Raw genomic sequence first — 27,723 nt, 5'->3', positions numbered from 1 at the left:
ATACTCTTCTGCAGCAGATTAGCAACTACAGAGCTGGGTATCGAGCCAGTCTCGGATGGTATCCTGATATTTTTCATCCATGGTACATGATGACCATGGGTGTGGTCACTTGCTGGATTCTATTCTTCTGCTGTATCTGACCTATGTATATAAGTTGAATAGTGCTAAGTTAAAAGTACCTTTAGCCAGTTGCACATTGTTCTGCAGCAGATTAGTAACTACAGAGCTATTAAGCTAGGTATTGTGCCAGTCTTGGACGGTATCCTGATATTTGTCGACGGCTCAAAGGACCTACTCACCATGGGCGCGGTCACTTACAGGGTTCTGTTCCTCCGCTGTATCTGACCCATACATAGAAGATGAATAGAGCTAAGTTGAATGTACCTTTAGGCAGTTGCACATTCTTCTGCAGCAGATTGGCGACCACGGAGCTGGGTATCGAGGCCGTCTTGGGCGGTATGCTGATACTCGTCGACGGCTCAGAGGAACTCCTCGCCATGGGCGCGGTCACTTGCAGGGTTCTGTTCTTCAGCTGTATCTGGTGGCGGACGGCGGGCAGCGCGGCGCGCACGATCTGCCGCCCATCGACGCTGAGGCTGACTCTGTGCGGCCGGGCGGCAGCCACATTGCCTTTCAGCGTGCCGTCGAAGACTACTTGGCGCTTTTTAGCCGCATCGTTGAATGCCACGTTCGCTTTCACGGGCGGCGGTTGGCGTAGCACGTTGACTAGATGAGGGCCTGCCGAATAAATAATATACTATAGTCCTTACTTACTTAATATGACTGTATGGCTAAACTAATACAGAGATTTTGATAAATTTTATTATAGAGATAAATTGGACATTGGAGCAAAAAATTCGCAAATTTTTCTCCCAGTTCCCATGGGCGTCCCCGCTCGTACATTTAAGTCATTATCATTTATGTCTAATAGCTCTCTTTATAAAATCAATCATAACCGGGTAAAATTATAATAAAATGAATTAAAATAGAATTATCAAGATTTTTTTCAGGTAGAAGTAAATTGCCAGTCGATTAGGGTAGACCAAGGCCGAGGATGGGCATTTAATTTTTCCTTGACCCAATGATTGCGCTAATGGATTCCGCGTTGGGCGTTGGTCAAGTTACCTTTTCCGAGCTGTCCGCCCTTTATCTCGAAGAACTGCGCCACGGAGCCCGGCGCGGCCTTCAGCAGCGCGGCCGCCGGCGGCTTGGCGTCGCCCAACGCCGCCAGCGACACCACCGCCGGCAGCTGGCCCAGCGACCGGTTCTGCGCCAGCAGCTGAGCGCGTTGGGTGTTGGTCAGCGGGTGCGCGTGCAGCACTTTTAGCTTGCTCGGGTTGACGTGGTGCATCTGGGGCGTTACTACCACTGGAACAAAATATATACAGGGTTAATTTTCTTTTATTCTTAAGACATGTTATTCGTTATTTAAAAATGTTAATTTCTATTAAGTTTAATATACACTGTAGGAAATATTAGTCCGAGACGGACATGTCGTCAGATGGCGAGACTTGTTTCCGTAAAGAGAGGGAGTTAGAGAGGAGTACCGATCGGTTGACGACTTGCGATATAAAGCGCTCGTCGTGCGATCGGCTAAAATATACTCGTAGCGTTCGAGCCGCCCACATTTTTTATTGTGTAATTCTTTATGCGTTACTTAGTATAGGCTGGGAGAATGACTTGAGTGGAAAATGGGAGTGGTTATTAACTGTCAAGGGCGCCCTTACTCCTACACACAACGTTCACAAGTGCGTGACTGCACTCAAGGTCATTCTCTGACATTCTAAGGTCTTATTTTGGTTACATTTTGATTTGTTAATAAGGTTGTCCTGACAAATGTTGTGAATAACCTTTGTTCGACGTTGGTTTATTATTTTTGTAATCCACTTCTGAGGAGTCTGTTAAAAATACATTTATATTTATATTATGAACTACGTATAATAGGGATGACACTCACCTGACGGGTGGTGGTGCAGTTGCAGCGGCTTGTGGCCCAACGCCGCGGGCGCGAGCTGCACCAGCGGCGCGGACACGCGTCGGGTCGCGTTGGCTATGCTGGCGACGGTGGGCACGTTGGTCGCCTTCCCTGTGCCCGCCGTCACGACGTTGCCCACACTCACTACTGCCGTTGAACCTACGAATATCAATAACGCCAATTGTATAAACAATACACTTAGAACCATTGAAAACGAGATCAATTGTAATTTTTGTATTTGCGCAATTTTTTTAAGTTAGGTGGTGACGAATGTCGCATTCACATTTCTAATTCGTACAGCAAAAATTTGGGATGCCCTTCCGGCGTTTGTGTTTTCCTGACACTTCTTCGAAAATTATTCACTCTTGCATTGAACAGGGTTGATGATAGTTTTTTAAATTGTATATGAATTAGGAGTATGCTAATAGTAAAGCAATTTTGTAAAAGTAACAGGGTATCTGCGATCGTTACTTTCGGAGCAACAGGGATTTAAATGGTCAGATTTGCGGCGCTGCCGCGGATCCCTGAGCAACGCCCCATACATCTTTGTTATTTGTGCGTTTATGTTTATAGTTCACGTATTGAAAAATGTCACATTTAATGTAAGGAAGCTAAAACTGTGTGAATTTTCATTTAATTACGATAAAAGATTTTTAATAGATTTTGAAATTTTATAATCTTATTTATTTTGCAAATATCCAGACAATCTTTGCTTTTTATGTATAAATTAGTTAACATTGACCTTATTTACCCGAATTTATCATAAAAATCAATATATTCAAACCTAGTCATCATCCCCATTTTGTTAAGTTAGGAGACACGTTCACACGCGTGATTTTGGCAAACAAAAGTATTGTTTGAAAAGTAATCATCATACTTATGCCTTTGGAGAGGAATCTAGTAAGTGACAATCACAATGAATCTGAAGCGTTCAAAATGACACAGGGATTATTAAGAAGGCAAAGAGTAAACAAGCGTGTACCGATGTCCCTGTGCTGCACGTTGTGCACGGGCAGCGCGACGGCGGTGAAGGGCCCGTTCTGCAGCAGGCCCACCACAGTGCCGGCGCTGGAGCACGCGCCCGCCGCGCCCTGGCTCTGCTGCAGCCGCACCTGGAATTACATTTTCCATAATATATAACTCTGACGCCGGTTATTGAGTATTAACATTCATCTATACATATATAAGAAGGTCGTGTAAGTTACTCCACTTTGAGGATTGTGCGGTGGAAATATCAATTTTATAGAGGGAATCAACATAATTAGGATAAATAGGATACTCTTTTTTTGAAATTTTGAAATTTTAGTTAATAATTTAGTTATTTTTATTTGAACATGATTTTCTATTTACCTATATATATTTATATACTATATATACTATAAAATATATATTATGCATTAATAAATACATAGTATCACATTATATCTGTAGTTTAATTAGTAATTATATATTTTTAAAATGTAACACATATTTGCTGCTTATTTTAATTTAATTAAGTTAATGTAAATTTATTTGTACAAATATATTAATGCTGTGACGTCACACGGGTCTCAGCTGAAAATCAGCGCCGTGTGTTATGCTTGTATGTAGTGCACGGCATATGCTGAGCTGTACACCCTTTCTTTTTAAGGATTACAGACAGACATGCTGTCATAAGCATAGGGTACTGACTGTCTGTAACTTTTAGATTTGAATAAATTTATTTTCTTTCTTTCTTTCTTTCTTTCTTTCTTTCACTTATAACTCAAGAACGGCTAAACCGATTTAGCTGAAAATTGGCACGGAGTAGTTAGAGCCAGGAGAAGGACATAGGATACTTTTTATAAAAAAAAATTAAAAAAATAATTTCCTTCCTGACGCTATAACTCCAGAACGCACGAACCGATTTCCACGGCTTTGCATTCGTTGAAAAGGTCTCGGGCTCCGTGAGGTTTATAGCAAAGAAAATTCAGAAAAAATTTCAACGTAGGGTAGGGTAGGGGTAGGGGTAGGGGTAGGGGTAGGGTAGGGTAGGGTAGGGGTAGGGTGTAGGTAGTTAAAAGTTTACATCGAGTTTCACGCGGGCGTCCGCTAGTTATTTATATTAATACAAAAAGGAGGTATTTGTACTAAGTTGTTGTAACAGCGATGGTATAAATAAGAGGCTATTTGATGCCTTGAATTCGGTTTTCTGTTAGGCAACGTGATTTATAAAAATACCTTCGCACTTCGCAAATAATACATTATTTCAGAAAAAAAATTATTAATAAAAAAAAGGTTACAGTGAGTTTTTTTATAGCTTAAAGATAGATATATATTGTTCGATTTTTTTAGAACTTTTAAAGGGGAACAATTGCGTCAAAATATTTGCGTTACGGAAGGTCTCGAAATAATTTTACAACATTTTTTTCCCGTTTTCGCCACAATTTTCATTGGAGCTTCACTCCTATTGGTCGTAGTGTGATGTTATATAATAACCTATTATAGCCTGGTTAGATAAATATACACAAAAATATTTTTTGTTAAGACGACCGTGTTCAAACAAACAAACTCTTCAGCTCTTTATACAAGTTTTTATATCTATATAATAATAATAATAATAATAAAGCCCTTTTATTTTCTCCTTATAACATTTACAATATTTTTTAGTAACAATAATTCCTTAAATCTAGTGTTAGTATATTTAATATTTACAATAGGTATGTTAAAAAATATGTTTTTTTTTTTTATAACAAAAGAGTTTTTTTTTTTTTTATAACAAAAGAGTTTTTTTTAAATTACAAGGATCCCTCATAGGGTATAGGCCTCCCCCAGTTCCTTCCACTTGTTTCTGTCTTTTGCTATTACTGTCCAATTTCTTCCAGCTATATGTATAAGGTCATCACACCAACGGGATTTCGGACGTCCTACACTTCGTTTTCCTCCTGGACCTGGCCATACTGTTGTGGAGTGAGTCCATCGTTGGTCTGTTGATCTAGCGATATGGCCAGCCCATCTCCACTTCAGTTTTTGTGCTCGTTGTACCGCATCTGTTAGCTTCGTTTTCTTTCTTATTTCTTTGTTTTGCACTTTATGTAGCCTGCGTAGATTCAGTAAACTTCTCTCCATCGCTCTTTGGCAAATGGCTATTTTGTTTTTAACTTTATTTGTATAGACCCATGTTTGACTACCATAAGTTAATGTAGGAAGTATACACGTTTCCATGACAGTTCTTTTAATGTCTAAACTATATTTGCCTTTCATAATTTCCTTCTGTGACCAATATTTATTCCAGCTTAAAGTTATTCTCCTATCCACTTCGTCCTCGGTGTTGGAATCATTGAATGAAACTTGCTTGCCCAAGTATATATACGAATTAACGTATTCGATTTCAGTTTTATTTAAGTATATTTGTTTAGGTATACTATTAGTTATAATTTTCGTTTTTGTTATATTCATTTCTAGACCTACTTTTTTACTTTCAGTGTCTAGGGATTTAATCATCTTTTCCAGTGTATTACTGTTTTCAGCAAAAAGAGCAATATCATCTGCAAACCGTAGATGGCTTAGATGTCTGTTCGCTATATTTATACCTTTGTCTATCCAATTCAGTTTTTTAAAAATGGTTTCCAGTACTGCGATAAACAGTTTTGGAGATAGTGGATCTCCTTGTCTGACTCCTCTACTTATGTTTATTATATCTCCCCTATTTTCTAGTTTAATTTTACTTATGCTATTCTTATAGATGTTCCTGAGAATGTTAATGTATGTTGTGTGGATATTGCATTCTATTAGTGCTTTCCAGATGGAATCATGAAAAATGCTGTCAAATGCTTTTGTATAGTCTATAAATGCAATATACAGGGTCCTGTTATACTCTTTGTACTTTTCAATTATTTGCTCCATTGCATGTATGTGGTCCATTGTGCTAAATCCAGCACGGAATCCAGCTTGTTCGTATGGTTGAAAATTATCAATTTCAGGTCCTATTCTATTCACGAGAATGCTAGTAAATAGTTTGTATATGCTAGAAAGTAGACTTATTGGCCTATAATTTGAAATATCTAAAGGGTCACCCTTTTTGTACAGAAGTGTAATATCTGAAGACAGCCATTGATTCGGTACAACTTCAGTATCTAGAATCATATTAAATAAGTCTGCTAAAGGCACCACCAACTGATAGGCTCCAATTTTTAATATTTCGTTAGGTATGTTGTCTGGTCCCGTGCTCTTTTCTGTTTTTAGGTTTTTTATGCATTTTAGTATCTCTATTTCGTCAATTGGTTTTAACTCATTTGTTGAGTCTATACTTTCAAAATCTCGTAAATCTAGGCTTTGTGTATTTGGTTGACCCTTATATAGCTGCCTATAAAATTCAGTGGCGCTTTCCATTAACTCTTTTCTTGACTTTGTTTTTCTAGCACCTTTTTTTAAAGTCTGTATCCAGTCTTTATGTGTATTTAATTCTTTAAAAGCCTTTTTACTACTTCTATACTGAGTTATATTTTTTATTATTTTTGCTTTTCTATATTGTTCATAGTCATTTTTAATGGCTTTGTTTGTCTTTTTGAATAGAATACCTAAATCTCGTCTTGAATCTTTATTTTTGCCTGTTTTTCTTAAAAGTTCTGCGCGCTGTTTTATAAGCATTTTAGTTGTAATGCTTAGAATATCTAGGTTATTTTTTTTTTTTGTTGGATGTTAGATCCTGAGCTATTTTTAATTGTGGATTCTAGTATGTCATAGTAGGTTTGGACTGTTTCACTTGTTTTTGGATAGGTAGCTAATTGTTTAAGGTTTTCTTTCAAATTGTTGACGTATGTTTGGATTTCTGATTCCGTTATTGGTATGCGTCTATACGCATACCAATAACAGAAAAAGCAGAAAATCATACAAAACCTCTATAGGTTTTGTATGATTTTCTGCTCTTTTTTAAGTTTTTTAATACTAGTGTAGCTCTTACGAGGCGATGATCAGAAGAGAAATCGAATTTATTAAGGACTTCAATATTTGTTACGTATCTCAGGCAGTTAGTTAATATGAAATCTATTTCGTTTTTAGTTTTTCGATCCGGTGAGATCCATGTCCATCTTCTATTTGGCTTTTTATTGAAGTAAGTGTTTATAATCGACAGCTTATGTTCAAATGCGTATGATATTAGAATTTTTCCTCTTTCATTTCTTTGTCCATACCCGTATGAACCCATAATTAGCCTTTCGTTTTCTTTTGGTTTTCCAATTTTTGCGTTAAAGTCGCCAATCACAAACACATTTTTGTCAGACTTTTCATGTGCTTTTTCTAAAGTAGAGTAGAAGCGGACCAATTCATCTTCTGTACTACGTTCTGTCGGAGCATATACTTGTATTATAGAAATATCAAAGTTATCAATTTTTAGCTGTAAAAGTGCTACTCTATCGGAAAATCCAGTGAAATCTACAATATTGTTTTTATATTTCTTTTTTACCATGAATCCAACTCCATGTGATCCTTGTTTCTCTCCCTTGTAAAAGAAGATGAAGTCTGAATATTCTTCTATTTTACATCCCTCTCGTCTAATTTCAGCAAGGCCTAATATATCATAGTTAATATTTGTTAATGCATGATTTATTTCTATAAGTCTTTCTGGAGAAGCGAGAGATCTCGTGTTATATGTACAAATTTTAAGTTTGGATTTACAATATAATGTATTTGGTTTATATGTTGTAACTGGGGGGTTTTGGTCATACTCCTCCACGCTGACCAATCGTGTTGGAGGAGAGAGAGGGTCCGTAGTAAATGATTGCTATTTTTCTATGCCACTACAACCGGGTATGGCTGACTCCGTAATTGCAAACTTTTCTTTTTTAGTAAAATTTCGTCCATTTTTGTTGTTCCAGTAGGATGTTAAGGTGTTCTTTTTCTGTGCTTGTGGGTGTGGCGCTTTGTTAGTAGTCCCATAACGAGTATATTTTTCTGGAGGAGAGCTTGAATGGCTTCTTTTATTTCCTCTGTTTAAGGCTTCATTTGGTGGAATAATAATTAGTTTGTCATATTTTATGAACACTTTGTTACCTTTTTCCCTCTGTTCTTTGGCTTTGTTTTGAAGTTCTCGTCTCTTTAGCAAGACATTTGGCGGAAAGTCTTCTTTAATGTAACAGTTTTGGGATTCCAATAATTTTTTGTTGCGTAATATCTGGATTTTTCTTTTTAATGTAGAAAGTGTTACAACAATAGGTCTTATTTTTTCGCCTTTCTTGCCTATTCTCCTTAGGGACTGTATATCGAAATCGGTACAACTTATCTTCATAACGTCATTAAATAGATCAAGGATATTCTTGTTTAGTTCGTCGTAGTTATGCTCTTTTTCTTCTATACCGAAAATAATAATGTTCCTTTCTCTGACTCGTTTTTCAAGTACGTCTAATCTTTGCTCCTGTGAACTAACAGTATCTTCTAAACTTTGTAGCTTACTTTGTACATGATCGAATTTCTCATTAATTTTGTTTAGCAAGTTGATTTCGCTATTTCGGACACTGTCTTTTGTTTCATTCAAATCTTCCTGTATCTTTTTTAAAAGTTGTACGATGTTTTCCATTTAATTATATATTGCTGATATTTAAATTTAGATAAATATAAAAAACCGAAAATATAATTTTTTTTTAATCCGGGTTTCGAACCGAGGGACTCGACTACGGAAGCTAGGGCAGTTCCAATCACGCCACAGGTTGACTTATACAATATGATGAATTTTGTAATCCGTATCGTCGCTGTCTAACTTGTCTTTTAATTTGACGTTTTTTAATGTTTGACCCTCAATTCACTTGTCGTATATATTTATTATTATGTTCAATGCTGTTGTTTCGCTTTAAATTATTGTTTGTGATCACGATTACACGCACGACACAGGTAAACAATAATCCAATAACTTTATTTTCGTGAAAAACTATGAGTTATTCGAGTACAAAGTGTTTTGTTATTGTTGTTGTTTTTGATTTTCAAACGGTTGGCGAGTATACTGCGTTAGTGTTTATGCACTTTTCTCACTGTTTTAGCCGTCGAATGACTCTTATAACACTTTCACTAAACTATTGTCCACAGTTCTATAAGTATTTCATGAAAATAAGCATAAACTTGCAAATTTATAATTTAAAATACACTTTAAACACGGAGCATATGTTACTGTCAGCACACCGCAGCGCCCTCTCTATTATATCTATATAATAGATTAAAATTTAGAATTTCAAAAACTGTAGAATTTTCAAATTTTAACTTTAACACTCACGGATTTTGCTAGAATAACTACTTTTATGTCGGAAACTAATTCCATGATAATGGTAAAATGACTTCTTCAGTACGAAACTGTGACGTCACCCACCTTCAGGCTGTCGGAGACGGCGACGGTGACGATCTGCGGCTGCTGCGCGTCCGACGTCACGACGGTGACGTCACCGCTCCGCCGGTGCGCCGCCGACGTTATTATGTGCTTCTTCAGGGGAGAGTGTTTCTGCAAGACGAACATACTTTGTGATACTTTGTAGGACGTATGCGCTAAAATTTTGAAAATTGCGCAGATTCTGGAAAATTCTGAAGACTTCTTTATGGATGTTTGTTACTCAATCGCGGCACGAGTGAACAATTCTATCTATACTACAGCCTTTCTTGATGAATACTGTTTACCAACAAAAAAATTTATGACGGCCTTCGTTGCGCAGTGGTATGCGCGCTGGTGGGAGGCTTCGGCCGTGGCTAGTTACCACCCTACCGGCAAAGACGTTACCGCCAAGCGATTTAGCGTTCCGGTACGATGCCGAGTAGAAACCGAAAGGGATGTGGATTTTCATCCTTCTCCTAACAAGTTAGCCCGCTTCCATCTTAGACTGCATCATCACTTACCATCAGGTGAGATTGTGCTCAAGGGCTAACTTGTGAAAAATAAAAAAAAAAAAATTAGAAATGAAGGTAGAAAACGCATGACATTTCATAACTTAAATTAAATTATGTATTGTTTGTTTATAAAATCTTATATAATAACTTTAAATAGTTTAAAAAACTAAAAAACACGCTTTTAGCACGCACTAAAAGTTACAAAAATTGGATTTAAGTCACGTGACTATTTTTTTCGTATTCCTGATAGCAAACCCTTTTATTTGATATCCTTAACATGGGGGTGGATTTCAAACAGCAAGCCCGCCATCTTGGGGAGGCCGCCATATTGGATTTGTAATTACGTTTCTTAGCTAGTCATGTATTGTCATCAGTACTCAGAGCGTGTGCAAAATTTCATCTTTCATAGTTACAAGTGAAGCTAATATAAGCGTGTAAAAAAAAATAAAGTAGGCTGATGTGGCTAGGGCTCCATGTGTCACCTGCAAGGCCTTGAACTGCACGGTGCGCGGCGGCGGCGCTTCGGCGGGCGCTTCAGCGGGCCGGCGGCGCTCCGCCCTCATCTGTGGCACTTCGTTCACTTCCTCCACTATGATCTTAGACGTGGGTACCGGGGACTTCACCACCTAATGTACAATAGTTATTTGTCATGTAATGGGGGCCATTATACAAATGATTGATTAAATAGACAGCACGAGTGCTAAAATCGCTAATAATGTGCAGTGGCATACATTACTTTTTCTACAACAATGACAAAATAAATGAAAGAATTAACAAAACTTGGTAAATAATGTATAATTGGCCGCCTCCTTGATTTTTATATCGGCGTGGTCTCCTACATTTGTCCCATAAAAGAAATCCCGATTTTTTGTAACATTGAACTACATATTTAAAAATTAAAAATATAGTTACTTAAGCCACTGTCATGTAATGGGGGGCATTGTAGCACGAGTGATTTTTGTGCAATGGCACAAAGCCGAATCGCACAATAGACGACACGAGTGCTACAATCGCTAATTACGTGCAGTGGCATACAATATGTCTACGACCACGACAAAAGAAATAAAAGAACTGAAACTATTTAAAAATTAAAAAAAAACACATTTTTTTCTTAGCAGAACATCTTTGTCAGTAACTAAACTAAGTAAAGCACAACAAAAACCCTAATAATACCTTAGGGTGAGCTTCAATTTATTTTATTTGGGAAATTCCCGCATGCTGCATTATTATCCTATCTATTACAAGTGTTACACTTACTAAAATATTTTTCAGATAGCATGGTGCGGTTGGCCGCGTTTCACGATAATAGTATAAGTATTATGTACGTCATAAGGCAACTGTCAACATACCCATGCTATCTGAAAAACACTTTAGGAGGAGGGAAAGGGAACATAAGATGTAATACAATTACCTCTTTAGGCGGCTTAACCTCCTTGGGCGCTTCGCTGGGCGGCACAATCACCTTCTCGAGGTACACAGGTTCGATGTCCGCGCCGACCACGTGCACGACGCTCGATCCGAATGCATCCGCGCGTTTCTTTCGACCAGAGTTTGCACGCCCCCCCAAACTCTGGCCTTGCGATAAAAAAGGATCCTTTGAGTCCACATTCTTCACCAGCTCGTCCAGGATGTCTTCCGTCATGGGCAGCTTCTTCTCTTCGGAGAAACTCTTGAGATCCGTCTCCGATAGTATGCTCTCCACTTGGGCCTCGGTTAAGCCGGTGAAGTTCTCTAGTAAATCTTCTCCACTGGTGTCTAAGCTACTGTTATTATCAATCTAGAAAACAAAAAAAAAATATTTCTGATTACATATTTATTTATTTTCATCTAAGTATAATATAAAAATTAATGTATTACATGTGCAGCGCAAATCTCAAGAACTGCTGAACAAAACAAATAAAACATTATTCACAAAACTAATGTTGGTAATTTAATCTGTAATGTTTAACAAAACTTAGATCTTCATAATCTTAATTCCAGCAGCTACAGCAAAAATGATTTAAAATAAAAAAAATTTAAAATCCTTAAAAAAAATATAACTTGGTCACCCTAGGGATTTTTGGAAAATTATTCAAATTAATTTTAGATAATTAAGTGGTGTATCTACCATTTGCGTTTTATCCATTAATTACGGGACAACCTGTATATAGCATTCCATGTATTCACTGTGCCGGTGGCAGAGAGTAAAACTCCCAGCAAATACCGGACTTGTGACCAATGGAAGTAGGGTTAAGGAATTCGTCCGTACCTCAGGGTGAATGTCCCCGAACAGCTGTCCGAGCGTGAACTCTGCCGTGGTGAAGGTGTCGAGCGCGCCGGACGGCGGGCCGGACGACAGCTGCACGGTGATGGGCGTGTCGCGCGCCAGCGGGAACTGCTCGTCCGAGGGCGTGTCGGCTGGCGGGGGCGAGGGCGGGGGCGTTTTCGGCCGGAAGTGTAACCTGACGAGTGTCACTTCACATTATATGTGTAATTTGACCTCATTTATGTGCTAACCAATTGGCTTTTGTTCTAAGAGCCGGCATTAGAAATATACACCCTCGTCTATTATTCATTAATAAGAAATAAAACATACAAAACGTTCACATTACCCCCCCAATTCCCCCCTCATTATGAGAGATGTATGTGGGTTGTTAATGATGATGAATGTTCATAGTGACTCATTGCAAACATGTAGGTTGCCTAGTTAAATTGATCATTTATTTCTTATACCAATTAAAAAATAGATGAGGGTATATATTTATTATACCAGATCTCGTACCATTTGGTTCTATTCTCAGACCAATTTACATATGGACTTGTATAACCCAAATTCACCAACAAAATTATCTGTCCTTTTTTGAAGAAGATAAGGTAACCTCACACATCCAAAATATTTAACACCAAAAAACATATTTTGTCCCCTTACAATACACACTACTATAAATTTGAGTAATTTTTACACAGACTTGATAAACACAAATGATATGATATTGATGGATGTACTTTTATTGTTTAGGTGCGGTTTTTGGAATGCTCCCAATATGCAGTAGAACTACAAGTTTTAACAAATAGCTGTTTACTCCCTGTGGAATATATTATTTTTTGAAGATTTCAAGTATTTCATTTCAAAAATGATCCCTGAAAGTAAATTTAATTTTTCATTAAGATATTTAATAGGTACATTTGCTCACCATTTCTTATTAACTTCATTGATGAACTTTTCAAACTCCCTCTCAACAGGCTGCAGGCTCTCGTCCGAGTCGTAGCTGCTGTCACTGCAGCCCGACCAGGCCCTCTTCCTCATCACCCTGTCGAGGTTCTCCTTCACCCCACTATCTATAGTCCTCGCCCGCCCACTGGCACTAACACTAAACGCACTATCACTAACACTAGGTAATACATTATCACTTTCCGGTAACACTTTTTCATCAACTTCCATTGTTTCCACTTTAACATCCGCAGTTGCAGTGTCCGAGTTTTTGACATCGTCGACAGTGACCTTGACATCGTCTTCGTCGAGTCTGAAGTCGTCGACTTCGAGTTTGACGTCGTCGTCGTAGAACCTGTCGAGTTTGAGGTCGTCGGCTTCCGTTTTGACGGGATCGGTCCACAGGTGGGGGTTCTTGGCGAGATGTTTTCTGAAAGCGTGCCGCCAGGGGTGTTTGCCGCCCGTGTGGTAATCTCTCGTCATTTCCTTCGGTGTCCTGTGTGGTTTTGTTTCTAGATCAACCTGTGAAAATAAATATAATGATTTATACCAGAAATACATTAAATATAATTTGTATCTTAATTTTTGTTTTGGGCTTGTACACAAAATGAATCAACGCGATGTGAAAAATGCTACACAAATTGTTGCGATGCGAATTTGTGCAGCAAAACGTCGCCGTTCCACAATTCGGGTAAAGGATGCGAATTAAATCGCAAGTTCTTGCGCAAGTTTTACGACGTCACAACGCAGTTTTGTATACAAACCCTAACTCAAATATGAATAAATAAGTGTGTCTTTAATAAGTCAACAAAACCCTACAGATTAAAAGTAAAATTGCAAATTATAAGTAATATACGAACCTCTTCGTCTCGCCGCGCTCTGTCCTCTGAACTGTGCGGATGTCTGAAGGGTAGGTTGGGCCAAAGGTCGTCGAGGGGGGTCGCTATTCGATCTAACAGTACTCTCCCGCCCCGGCCTACTCTTCTCCGAGCAAATCCTATGCACCGGGGGTAGGGGTGGTTGATTGATGTTAGTGTAAACCTGAGGGTAGAAATACAAAATAATATTTTAAAAAATACAGTCATAAGATTTCACCTATACAAAACTAGTAATTTTTATTTTTTGAATTTCATGTTGTTAATTAATCCAAAACTTCGCACACAGCGGATATGAAAATGCATGACGTCATTTAAAATCTAATATGGCTGATTTCCATAGGTGACACAATATCTCCAAAACCGCATGTCATACAAAGGTGAAATTTGGCAGGGATGTAGTTTATACTTAGTAGATGTCCGCTATGAACGGATTTTGCAAGAGGGCCAGTCTAAAGGCGGAAGAAGTCGCGGGCATCCGCTAGTAAAAGAATAAAATAGTACACTTGATAAAGTAGATAAATTAAATGATAAAGTAGTTAAGTCCAGTTACCTCGCCCTCTCGTCCATTTCGTGTTCAAATAGTCCATCTTTAGTTGTGTTGTCGGGGTCCAAAGGCTCGCCATATAACGTTGATGTGGGCTATCAACAAAAGATCTTTGTAAACAACACAAAATGGTTAACCTTATAATATATTCAAATACAGATAAATGAATTTGTCATGTGAAGACTGAACTTCAACACTGTTCAGTTGTCAAATCGTGTTAGTTACACTATTTATAACTAAAGAACGGCTGAACCGATTTGGCTGAAAATTGGCGGAGGTAGCTTAGAATCACGGACATAGGATACTTAAGGTAGGGGTAGGATAGGTATAGCGTAGGGGTAGGATTTCACGCGGATGAAGTCGCGGGCATCTGCTAGTTTGATATAAAACACTTTTCATTCATTAAACGGATGTGAAGGTCATTTCTAAAACGGATCTTAGACTATAAATCCGAAACGCAGCAATGCTATTTGACAGTACATATACGCATGGCAGTAGTAGGTACTCTATTACCCCCCGGTGACGCCGCTGAGGTCCCATAAGGCGCCTACGGCACTTACACAATCAGAAAAAAAAAGTAGGAACTCGGACGAGCTGTATCACAAAAACTTTCACTATCACTAGGAGTGATGTCCACTCACCATCTCGTAGAAGCAGCCCGGTTTCCGGCGGAAGGCGAAGGGCCCGTCGTCCGGAGGCGCCGGCTCCTCTTCCGACGAAGTGCACACACCAGAATCTGAAATGCGATAGTTTAATTATTATTACTACTAATAAATCTTACATTGTATTTTCTCAAATGGCAAATGGTGAATTAGTGACTTATGGTAGGCATCCACAGACCCTCATCGGACACATCGGACGATGCGGATTAGTGGACGCACTTGTATGACTTTCTATACAACGAATACTAAAATTCGTTTGATGCGATGCGTCCGATTCGAATGCGGATCTGTGGACGCCTGCCATTATGGTAGTATTCTTTGTATTCAAAGTCATACAAGTATGTCAACTGATCTGCAGCGTACGGATCGCACGAATCTTCCATAAAATTTAAAATCCGTTTAATGCGATGCGTCCGATACGTACAATGCGGATATGTGGACGCCTTCCATTAGGCTTCATTTGTATTGGAGCAGAATCGAAGCGAAACTTTGAGACTTCTTTATATGTTACAGAATATTTTAAACTGTATCTAGATTTTTGCCCCTTTTTTCTGGTGCCTGTTGAAGTGCTAGACTGGGATGCAGTAGTTTATATCGACAAATATAACGTATGATAACATGATAGATAGCGCTTTGCTTCGACTCTGTGGTAATGTGAATGGAGTCTTAGGGAATTATGACATTTTTGAAGTACTACACATGACGTCAAAGTCAGTCACCGACCATATTGTAAATCTATGCCTGTGTCGTAGAAAAGTAGAGATCGCGACGCTGAGGAAGAGGAGTGATGAATAAGGAGGAGGCTCATAGGCCGTACAGACTACTTTAGTATTTTAGTCGAATACGATCCAAAAATTGTTCGTACTCAACTAAAATCATCGATCGTAGATTGTTAGATGGGCCTCAAAGAGTCGCGGAATTGTAATTGGTTTCGCGCATTGAGTACGTCATCACTCGTAACACATTTTTCTTTATTCATGTTGTGGCTTGTGTTTTCGTCCACATCCACTCACAGCATGCGCTTGTTACGTACTAAGATAAGATGTACGTGCACGTCTTTGAGTAATGACATAAAATTGTGCGTTATTTAGTATGGAGGAGCTTATCTAACGATTTATATCGATGATCAAAATACTAAAGTAGTGGCCCAACTAGGCCTCAGACCAATTACCCTACTATTGGACTTGTATCGTACTTAAATTCACCAACAAAATTGACTGTCGTTTTTTTGGGGGGGACGTTATAAACTCACTCATCAAAAATATTTAACACCAATAAATATATCCTGTGTTCTTACACTACTCACAACTATAAATTTGAATCGCAATATACACACGTGTAATTTTTACACACATTAATACAACTTTGACAAAGACATCGTTTAGTCTGTTACACAAAGTATTCGATTACATGTTCAATGTTTAGTTGTAAAAATATTTATTTGTGTTAACTATTTTCGATGTGTAAGTTTACCTCGTCCCCCTCATAAAACGTCCGACAATTTTGGTCTTGAATTCTTTGCTTCATTAAAGTAGATAATATCTCCAAAAACACAATTTAACAGGAGGGTATGTTTACCCATCTAACTATTAAGATTTATTTTTAATCTTATTTTTTTTAATATATTAATTTTGTCACAAAATCGTTTTTTCCTATAAAATAGGATTTTTCGAGATATCAGATTGAGATGAAAAGAGGCGATTCGATTTAACAGCATAACAGTCGGCGACTTACAATCACCAGTGGCGTGCATAAGGTTTTTATCTAGGGTATGCATTATAGGCACAAAATGGAAAATTCCTATCGCAATACAGGTTCGTAATGAGTTCTTATAGGTAGGCAGGGCATGTTTGCCTCTATGACTTGCACGCCACTGACAATCACGCACTAACAATAAAATTAAATCTAGACTTTTTCGTATTGGGACTAAAAAAATTAAAAAATAAAATCTCCAAGTGCTAATTTTTCAGCAATCAGAGTAATAAAAAAAAAATCAATATCAATCGTACTTTCTTAGTAAGGCTTTCTTTTTTTTACTTTGACTTAACACTGACCTCTGTGAGGGTGTGCAGTGGGCTGGTGGTGGCGATGCTTCCGTCTCTTGTACGGACGCTTCTCTCGCTGGAAAACAAATGGCATAACAACTACGGGCGAACGAGGCGACGCTTACGTGCTAAGCTTTTTTTTTTCATTTATCACACGACTCTGGGTTCTATCCCTTTTGATAAATATCATGTGGCTCAGAGGATATCCACGGCTATGTTCCACTTAAGGATCCTGATTATCACGCGCACATCATACAAAATGGCGAGTTTAAACAAAACAGCTTTAAAAAAACAATAACGTTTCTTAAGATATTCTTAATAAAAAATATCCATGCAAAACACTAAAAACATTAGTAAAAAATTATACTTTATTATTATATGTTCCTATATTAATTTTTGACTTACCATTAATTATTATAAATTAAAAAAAAATTAATAGTTTAATGTTTCTTAATTGAAGAAAATCGAAATTTTCCAAACAACGTTTAACGTTAACATTTTTTTAGACGTTCTTCTAAAAGTCTACAGATAAGTAAATAGTATCTACGTTAAACGATCGCGTCGATCCATTTCATGTGGTGGATCGATGTGAGTCTTTCGTGAGCGAAAATAGTGACGTCATCGTTTTCGCCCCGGCCAAAACAACTGCGGTCGTCATATGTAACAGCTGCAGGAGTATTTAGGACGCTCTGAAAGTATAACGTAGTGGAACCAAGTGGAACATAGCCTATCATCATAAAACGAATATGTATTTCATACAAATGCACATATTGTGCTCGTGTAGTGTCTACGAATCGCAAGACGCCGCATTTTAAATGATAAATCGAGCTCATTAATAGACCATACATAAGCACAATGTGTTGATTATTCGTATTTTCGTTTCGCCATTTTCCTCAAAAATCCTGCAATTGAGTCATAGAAGGAAGTATAGATTCAATGAAAATAAATTTTTAATTTAATATTATCGGCTCGACATCTCGCTAGGATGCTTCGCTTCAAAGTCATACCAATTATTTCACGACTACCCGCAGTTTTTTAAACAAAATTTTTCATGTTCTTTCCAAAAATTTCATGACATGTTATTTAGTGACTACCCGCAATTTACTGAAAGTCCTATATTCATAGGATATGGTAATATTGCCCACCTGTCTAGGCTGATCGACTGGGGTGGGCGGTGCTCTCGGTGGGTAGTGTTGCACGGTGTAGTCGCGGCGGAAGCTAGCCGATGTTATGGGCACCGCCGTGTACTGAGTGCTGTGGACAACGACAAACATATTACAACTTTAAAACGTAATGTAAGTTAATATAATATAGTCTTAGAGCCTGTGGTAGCCAAACAGTTAGTCATAGGTGTATATATAGCATTTGGAGCTGTAAATCAGCGCTGTATGCTCTTTGCTTATAGTATATAGCAACTTGCTGAGCTGAGACCTTTTTCTGTGTTGCCACATGCCACATATCGCAGGGCATTATTCTGGTGTAACTAGAAATAATTATGATGTGTGAATGTACATGTAGAAATTTCTTTCTTTCTTTTATAAAGCTGATATATTGCTAGCCCATGTTCTGCAATAGGTAAGTACCATAGTTTGGGAGACAGCAGGCAGACTCAACTATCCAAGTATAAAACATAGTTTTTATCTAAGACCAAGGCAAGTTTGGAAACCTCGTAACATTAATTTTATGTTTTCGACTAATTATTATTATCACCGTGACGTTCCAAAAGTGTTTGTAAACTAAGCCTTATTGAAATAAATGAGTATTGATTTTTTTTTAATTTTATACACATTGGGAGATATGTTGTGATGCTTCAGAACCCTACAGCGTCCTGGCTTGATCGTAGACGAGCGATGCCTCACGACAGACTGTAATATTGTTTCTACCCCTATTAAATATGTGAAACAGATACGCGTCTAACGCATTACCTGCCCCACAATACGATGCAACAGTTCTGCCTTTAACCATGCAGTTATTGAGACAAAGTCTAAAGCATCGATTCCTAAAATGGTTCAGGCGGACTCCCAGGGATCTATGGAAGATTCGGCGGGCGTTGACGTGAAATAAAAACGGGGGTTCACGATTCTTATGTGGGGGTCGACGAAAATTTATCTGGTATATTTCATACCGAATGGGATGTTTTCAGTTTTGTGCATTTTAAGAAATTAAATATCACGTGTCTTAAATGGTGAAGGAGAAACATCGTGAGGAAACCTGCATATCAGAGAATTTTCTTAATTCTCTGCGTGTGTGAAGTCTGCCAATCCGCCGCATTGGGCCAGCGTGGTGGACTATTGGCCTAACACATATTAGATTCACTAGTGTGGTTTAACAACTCATATTCGGCCAGTGAGCCGAATATGGGCTGTTAAATGACACTAGTGAATTGGGGATAACCTGTAATGTCAGTGTAAGTTGGTAAATAAATAAATAAATAAATAAATAAATAAATAAATAAATAAATAAATAAATAAATAAATAAATAAATAAATAAATAAATAAATAAATAAATAAATAAATAAAATAAATATATGTGGTCACTGACCGCGGCGGCGGGTCTGGCAGCAGCTGGCTGGCGAAGTCTCCCGCCACGTACCGGCGCTCGGCCAGCAGCGCGGTGAGCTTCACCAGCTCGCGCTTGGCCCGCTCGCGACGCGCCACCAGCTCCAGCAGCGACAGCGCGCGCGCCAGGTCGCGCCGCAGCTTCAGCATCTTCTCGTACGAGCTCTCGTCGTTCTTCCTGCGACGTTACAGAAACACATCAGTGTCATTGACGTCCTGAACAAAACTTATATAGATTGTTGTGATGGACCTGCCAATGCATAGCTTTAAGCAATGAGTTGAAAAACATTTACTTAGTCGAGGTTACTACAACATTGATGAGTTCCTTAAAGATAAAAGCGCTTGGAGGCCATTGGATCAGCTTCCACCATCACACAAAAAGTAAAACTATAAGAAATTGTAATGTTAACATCAATTGTAAATTATAATACTGTATGATTTTTTAAAAAAGAGCAACTGTTGAGTTTCTTGCCGGTTTCTTCTCAGCAGAACTGCCTTCCGAACCGGTGGTAGAATCTTTACAAATAGTCAACTGACGTGTCAAAAGTGCTTGTAAAATAAGCCTACTTGAAATAAATGAATTTTGATTTTGATTGGCAAATTCGTTCGTAACACTCCCGATCCGTAGGTGATCAAGAAAACTTATTATCAAATCTAACAATATCTAACTGATCTGAACAACTTTTAATCGTGATCATGGATAGATGGATAGACAGCGCGGAAACCGCTTTATCTTTTGATGTCGCAAATAACAAATTTGGAGCAAGTTAGTGTTAGAGTTCTAGTGCAGAATGCGTAAAACATTTTTACAATTAATTTTTCGTGAGTAGCTCCATCTTGATGAGCCGCTCAACTTTTTTAATTACGAAAATTCTTGGTTCTGGTAGCTATCTGGGTTAAAAAATTGTGAGCGTCGGAAAAAGATCATGTACCACGCAACTGGTAGGACATTGTGGCTATTAAGTTGTATAACTATTAAATAAGCAACTGTAAAAAAACAGCTGGTTTGTTGCTGGTTCAGGTATATAAAAGTAGATCTGGATATAATATACAAACAGGCCGAAAAAGTTTGAAAATCTGTTTTTCGTATTCAGCTGATCTTCATTTATCTACAACAAGCCTTTTAAATAAATTTTTCAGTTATTTCAGTTCAGGCGCTAGATTTGTAACCTATAAATACACAGTATAGATTTACTTAGAAGTCGATTTGGTACCTGTTCTTCCTGGTCTGCATTTTCTCAGTGCGCCGCCTGAACGCGAGGTAGGGGTTGTTGGTCGACTGGCCCGGCCGGCCCTCCGTCTTCACCGACAGTATCAGCGGGTGTTGCTGGAACAGAACACACGGCTCATTCATGCGGCATACATCATGAGTGTGCCCCTTACTGGGACAACACTTGCATATATACTAGAACGTTAGATTTAGGCATACATCACGTGTATACCCCTTACTGGGACAGCACCTGCATATATACTAATACGTTAGATAAAGGCATACAATCATGTATATGCCCCTTACTGGGAGAACATCTGCATCATGATGTCAATACTAGGACGATAGATATAGGCTGATGATTGTGATGTTAATGGATTCATCCACAAACGCAGAAACCATTCATGTTAGTAATGTGTAATTTGAGTAGTCTTTATAAAGATGTATGTATTCACAGATGGATCTGTGAATTCTATTAAAACAAACATATTATTATACTGATTGTCTATCTATAAACTATATTGTAGAGAATTGCTTCAATCTGACAGATTAAGCAGATGGGATAGTTTCAGTTGAACCATGTCTTGTTGTTCAAATAATCATCCCCTACAAAAGAGCAATGAATTTGAAGTCTTGAAAACTTCCAAGGTAACCATAATTATCTTTTAGAATTGTATCAGCAATATACTTATTTGACTTGAGCTCATAGATTCCTTTTCTCCTAACTCCTATATACATTTATTTTCCAGAACTATACAAGTCTCCTGGTAATAGTTCCATCACACCACAAACTTAGTTTCAAGAACTCCCGTTCCGAACAACAAAAAATCCCGTAGTTATATTATTTAATTTTTTACATTATAATAAGCAACCAAATTCAATTGTCTTCAAAGTTCTCTTTACTAGAAGCCATTATATCTCTCAAATATGGTTCTTGTTCTAACTCTACCAGATAACCTAGCAAACACTCATCATCATTATCAATAATCATCAGGAAGTCAGACGTGACCATTCTAGCAACTTGGTACCCCAATATCTATAGGTTCTGCAAACTATATGCTCCACTCTTTGCCGCTTCAGCTTTGCGACTCATTTAGCTACGTCGAAACTTAAATTTGTCTGAGGATCTTTTTCGATTTTTGATTCTATCACAGATATTCTGAGCTTGCTCCTACCTACTGAGTGACACTGAGCTTCAAGATTTCCTATGAGGCCCTAGATTACCAACCACTCAGCCATTACTAACTCAAAGAGAGATTGCCCATAGTACCTACCTTTCATTTATTTCTAACTGTAGAAGAGATCGTCCGTGCTACCTACCGCTCGCTTGTCGAAGACAGTTGCTAATTTCCTTCGCGTGCCGGCACTCTTGACCGCCAGCGTCCCCCCATTACCAGTGTGCACGCAGTCCATTTGTGCCCGAGAGCCCTGGTGATATAGCATTAATTATTTCCGTTTTTTACACAGCGACAGCGCTTTCCGGTGCTGAAGGTATCCGTGAACAAAATTTTGCGTTTATACAAAAGCGCTGCAAATCCCTAGCAATGCTGACAAAGAATGAATCATGAAAACGTAGCGCTGCTCTGGATTCACATTCAGGGTGATAATTTCAAACTCTAGTATAGTCCTATATTTACAAATTCGTGTACAAACAAAAACTAACCTTATCAAATCAACGCTGCACTGTAGGATGATGCGAAACTGACAACCAACATGGTTTCATGACTCCATTAGACATCGAAAAGCACAGCGCTATTCGATGCTGTAAAAGTTCTTCGACAAAATGCTGCTGAAATACAAAAGAACTGGAATACTTTAAATGACTTACTGTTTGTTTCACTCCGCCAGCTCAAGATTTCAATTGGCACATAGCGTTGCACTTAGTTACTCCCGAAACTCCTTGCACCTTTCTAGTGACAGTCTAAAGAAAATTTACTATGCTGATCAATAGGAAAACTTACTATGTTAATCATTGACCAGGTCGCTCTCCAGAGGCAAATAAACCAATAATTATAGCATGTTTTCAGCAGCTTAGCCTTTCGTGTATTACTTGCTGAAAGACTTACTGTTTTCTAGCTGCTTGTTTAGCCATTAGTTATAGACGGCGATGCCCTGGTCACCGTGGAATCTCGCGAGCCGCTTGTTGAGCCAATAACAGGATTATAAGGCTATAACCAGTTTACCGCGAATTCCTAGACAAATTAATCCATTTAAAAAAGTTTGCTTCGTCTATTTCTTGCATAGTATTGAGCCAGTAGTCGCAGATGGCGATGGCCAATTTTAAGGCCTACACAACAACTGAGTCTTATGCACGTCTTAACCTTACTCCAGGACTCCTTGCACCTTTCTACTGACAATCTAAAGACAAATGGAAGAACTTACATGTTGTCGCTGTCGTAGATAGCAATGACCAAGTCGCTGAGTCTCCAGATGGAAATAAAGTAATTGTAGTCTGTTCAGTAACTTGGCCCTTTGCGTATCCTTGCATACATCTGTTTATAATCTAAAGAGAAATGGCAGAAGAACTTCCAGTGTTGAGTCGCTGAGTTGAGTATACCATACATTTTTTGGCTTACTCAGTGACTTGGCATTTTGCGCGGCCTTACTCCTTGCTGAAAGACGAACGACGGAAGAACTTACTATTAGCAGTAGACGGCAATAACCAGGTCACCATTTATATCCAAGGACAAATTGTTTCAGCAACTTAGCCTTTCACGTACCCTTCTTGCAGAATTCCTTGCACCCATCTGTTGATAGTGTACAAAAAATGGCGGAAGAACTTACAGTGTTGAGCCGCTTGTTGAGCCAGTAGTCGTAGACGGCGATGACCAGGTCGTCGTGCCTCTCCAGGAGCAGCTTGGCCTCGTTCAGCGTCACCACCGTCTGCCCCGAGCTCTTTTCCAGCTTGTCCATCATTTGCTCGAACTTTAGCTCTGCGGACGAGGATATCATACTAATGTCATTAATGTGAAAGTGAGGCTATTTGTTTGTTCGTTGCTTTTGGATCGGAAGTCGGATGCAGTCTGTATGATTTATGACGTCTCGGAAATTGGCTGGGGCTGTCGCTACGCGCAGGTCATACATAAAGTCAAGACACGCGGGATGATGCCCTGCCGCCGCGCCCTTACGTTACCGCTTATATCCAAAGTCATATATTGCGTAGCTTTAGCATCAGATTATAAGAACATACTCGTAGTTTAATCACAAAACCAATGACTAATATATACTTAATTATATGATAAATAAATAATAATTAATAAAAAAAATCAAGCACGATTGTCTCAAACTAAAAGCCTTCGATGCTTTCTATTATCTTAGGGTTTATTTTCCAATGGCCTATAGAAAGCATCCAGTGTAATTAAAGGCACACGAAGGCTTAATACCTAGATGGCCTCAAGTAGTAGTCCGGTCAATTAAGACATTCAAAGGTAAGACGATCGCGAAAATCTTATTTTTTTGACCTTTGACCTTGAATATTTTTTTTTTCCATACAGGGCGGGAATGATGGAGAACTTTTAAACATTGTTTATAATTATGTTTTGACAATTTTACTGATTTTCAGCTTGTTGGGATTTTATGTACCTTCACGCTCATTATTTGGTCTAGATTGACCGGACTATGGACGGACGGTAGCGCATCATACGAGGTGATTCTAAATACTGTAGTTTAGTGAAATACATCAATTACAACCTTAATCTTACACACTTTAGGATAATGTATAAGGAAAATAGGAGCTTACGAGTACACCCACCACATCAATACAATGCGTCTTGGCGAGCTATAGCGCCATGGCTCACCTGGAGAGTGCCTCACCTGTAAGCTCGGGGCGCCGCTGCTGCTTCAGCCATCGCTCGTCCTCTGTGTCGATGTCGTACTCTGGCGTCTCTTGTTCCTCCCATAATGCTGGAAAGAGACAGAAATCATCAGTATTTTTTAGATATTGACATAACAATTATCACCTTATTTTGACGGCCCAATACAGAGCCTTCCTTCTTATAGGAGAGGGAATAAGGAGCTTAGATTCACCACGCTACTCCATTGCAGGTTAGCGGGCTTAACATGATTATATTTTACCTCTTTCACTGTCAGATTTCAGTAATAATGACCAGCTGGCTAATTCACTAACTTTGACGTATGTTATTTGACAAATACGTTATTGAGAATTTAGACCGTAGAAGAGACAGCCTTCTGCATATTTCTACCATTTTTTTTAATTTGTAGTTTTATATAATTAGGTATATGTCGGAGAGTTAGATAATAAGAGCGCCATCTTATATTAATTAGAGGAACTAATTTGATAGTGATATCTGTTAGAAACGTCAAAGTACGTGTCGTTTATCTGTCAGTTGTTTGTCTGTGGACATCTGTCAGCCCCTTAACCCTACTGCCATCGGTTGCAAGTCCGTGATCCGCTCGTGGTTGCTCCCCTGCTATACGATAGTTAATCCTGGTTTCCATCTGATAGTATCAGCGCTATCCCTGATCAATATTGTAGTTATAGGGTAGAACTGTAGTAGTAAGTTAAATTATCGATTCGGTGACGATTGATAGTGTTACTTTGTGCATTTGCCGTCCCTGACGTAAAGCATGGAGCCTAGTCGAGACATACCATGATATAAGTAGTATACGATATCAGTTTGTAGAAAATGATATCCCGATAATTAGCCCGTGTGATTTGGTTTTCCTCCAAAATCATAAGTGGAATTTAATCTTTCACATTATATATTTTTTGATATGTGCAATAAATAATATATCTATCTATTTAACCACTAGACCAACGCGAATCGAAAAGGTATGTGCGAGTAATAAATCTAACGTGCCGTGGGTTCTGAACAAAGAAAGTAATTACGAGTAAGTAATAGTATCTGAAGTTTTCATAAAGTATGAAAACATTGCTCAAACGAAACGCTCGGCGAACAAAATTAAAAATAACAAAAGTTTTATTTGCGTTTTCTGTTATAATATTAATATAAATTATAATAATTATATTATTAATAATTTAATGGGACATACAATTCAGTGATGCAGTCTATAATAACTAACAGGTAGGCAATAGTTAGGTATAATTAACTTTTCCCCGATATATTAACGACGAATAAGTAAACAGTGACGAATAAGCATAAAAATAGTACATGATAAGGATTATACTGAATAAACATTTCGTTTAGTGAGTCATTGTCTTATACACCTACACGTTATTTTTATTGCCACCGTCATAGTGACCGGCGATACCTAATACCAGCCTGTTAAAGGCCCATCACACTGATCACTACCGATCAGGCATTCGTCGTACGCAACGCAGAGCTACGACAACGTTACACTAAAGCTCCATTCACATTGGCGCTACTCGACGTTACGAACACAGTGAACACAGAAGACTTAAGCGGACCAAACCATTTGAGTTAGTGTTAACTGCTACATGGAAGATCACGTAAACAAAGTGACCTAATGTAATATTTAGTGAAAGACTATGATTAAGTTATTGGACATCATCTTAGTATATTAATAATACATATACTATAAGTTTAAGTTAAATTACTAATTAATCATACTATAAGTAGGCTACATCGTAATCTTATGAAGTACCAAATTGGTACTTTACAACAGAATAAATAAATATTGGCGCACAGTAGAAGCGAAACGTCGCGTTGCTACCATGTTCCCGAATCAAGCGTGCCTAAATAAGTTTTACTTCAATAATACTTGACTTCAAATGACATAGACTAGGGAAAATTTTTATATTAAAATATATAACTTGGCAACCCTATATATTTTTTATAAAGTAACGAAATTAGTAACTAATATGTATGGAACATGTATTATAGCATCAAATAACACAAAATTCAAAATTATTGGACGAGGCCTTTGTCCGTTAATTAGATAATTAGTATATATACTAATATTATAAAATTAAAGAGTTTGTTTGTTTGATTGAACGCGTTAATCTCAGAAATTACTAGCCCGATTTGAAAAATTCTCTCAGTGTTAGATAGCCCATTTATCGAGGAAGGCTATAGGCTATATTTTATCCCCGTATTCCTACGAGAACGGGAACCACGCGGGTGAAACCGCGCGGCGTCTACTAGTAATAATATAATATTAATCATCCACTTCAGTTTGATCTATTATTATTATTATTTATAGGACACTCGAACATTTAGCGCCGCGTCTACGTTGCGTAACATCGACAAACGCTTAAACTAGTGTGAAAAGGCTCTTATCTATTGTATATTGTACTCGTAACAGCGTGGTAAATGACCATTTATGGTCATAAAAGTTCAGCGATATCGTGTGTGTGTGTGTGTGTTTGTGCATATCTAAAAGCGCAGATTACAATAATACTATACGCAGAGGCACAATTGTCCGCCCACTTTAATATACTCGAGTCATATTAAAGAGGGCGGATAATTATGCCTCTTGAGTATACATTATCACACTAATATTATAAAGGCGAAAGTTTGTGTGTGTGTGTGTGTGTTACTCCTTTACGCTGCTACGTTTGTTTGTTACTCCTTTACGTCTACTGAAGCGATTTGGCTGAAATTTGGAATGGAAATAGATTTCACTCTGGATTAATACAGGATAGTTTTCATCCCGGAAAAATCCATGGTTCCCGCGGGATTAGTGAAAAACTGAATTCCACGCGGACGAAGTAATGGGCGTCCGCTATTAATATATAAAATTAAATAACTGTTCGTTAGTCTTGCCATCAGTTACATAATATCTGATAGTGATAGATGAAGAGAAGGCCATTTCACCCTGAGACCGCCAACTTGTATTAGACAAGCGTGGAGGATCCAAATCCCTTTTACTAAAAGTTCTACTAATAGGAATGATGA

The 27,723-nt window shown here is 38.2% G+C and overlaps 1 protein-coding gene across 5 annotated transcripts in view; it reads right to left on the bottom strand.

Moving 5' to 3' along the window:
* The window catches only part of LOC112045944 (uncharacterized), an 88,825-nt gene that overhangs the window by 11,357 nt on the left and 49,745 nt on the right, over window positions 1–27,723 (bottom strand). For 4 of the 5 annotated variants that reach the window (XM_024082342.2, XM_052887170.1, XM_052887168.1 and 1 more), the window contains 19 exons: window positions 24,698–24,787; window positions 23,669–23,817; window positions 22,205–22,312; window positions 20,889–21,001; window positions 19,658–19,852; window positions 18,261–18,369; window positions 17,125–17,191; window positions 15,050–15,144; window positions 14,415–14,503; window positions 13,847–14,027; window positions 12,970–13,508; window positions 12,045–12,237; window positions 11,208–11,573; window positions 10,279–10,422; window positions 9,288–9,416; window positions 2,958–3,087; window positions 1,958–2,134; window positions 1,126–1,368; window positions 385–738 (listed from right to left, as the gene is read on the bottom strand). In XM_024082342.2, coding sequence (XP_023938110.2) covers window positions 385–738; window positions 1,126–1,368; window positions 1,958–2,134; window positions 2,958–3,087; window positions 9,288–9,416; window positions 10,279–10,422; window positions 11,208–11,573; window positions 12,045–12,237; window positions 12,970–13,508; window positions 13,847–14,027; window positions 14,415–14,503; window positions 15,050–15,144; window positions 17,125–17,191; window positions 18,261–18,369; window positions 19,658–19,852; window positions 20,889–21,001; window positions 22,205–22,312; window positions 23,669–23,817; window positions 24,698–24,787 — 3,471 coding nt within the window. The remainder of the gene's footprint in view (window positions 1–384; window positions 739–1,125; window positions 1,369–1,957; window positions 2,135–2,957; window positions 3,088–9,287; window positions 9,417–10,278; window positions 10,423–11,207; window positions 11,574–12,044; window positions 12,238–12,969; window positions 13,509–13,846; window positions 14,028–14,414; window positions 14,504–15,049; window positions 15,145–17,124; window positions 17,192–18,260; window positions 18,370–19,657; window positions 19,853–20,888; window positions 21,002–22,204; window positions 22,313–23,668; window positions 23,818–24,697; window positions 24,788–27,723) is intronic. The other variant, XM_024082344.2, reaches the window with a different exon arrangement.

This window comes from Bicyclus anynana, chromosome 18, assembly GCF_947172395.1.
Source record: "Bicyclus anynana chromosome 18, ilBicAnyn1.1, whole genome shotgun sequence".
In the NCBI taxonomy this organism is placed as follows: Eukaryota; Metazoa; Arthropoda; class Insecta; order Lepidoptera; family Nymphalidae; genus Bicyclus; species Bicyclus anynana.
The sequence above is the reverse complement of the archived record's forward strand: the minus strand, read 5'-3'. Positions and strand labels throughout refer to the sequence as shown.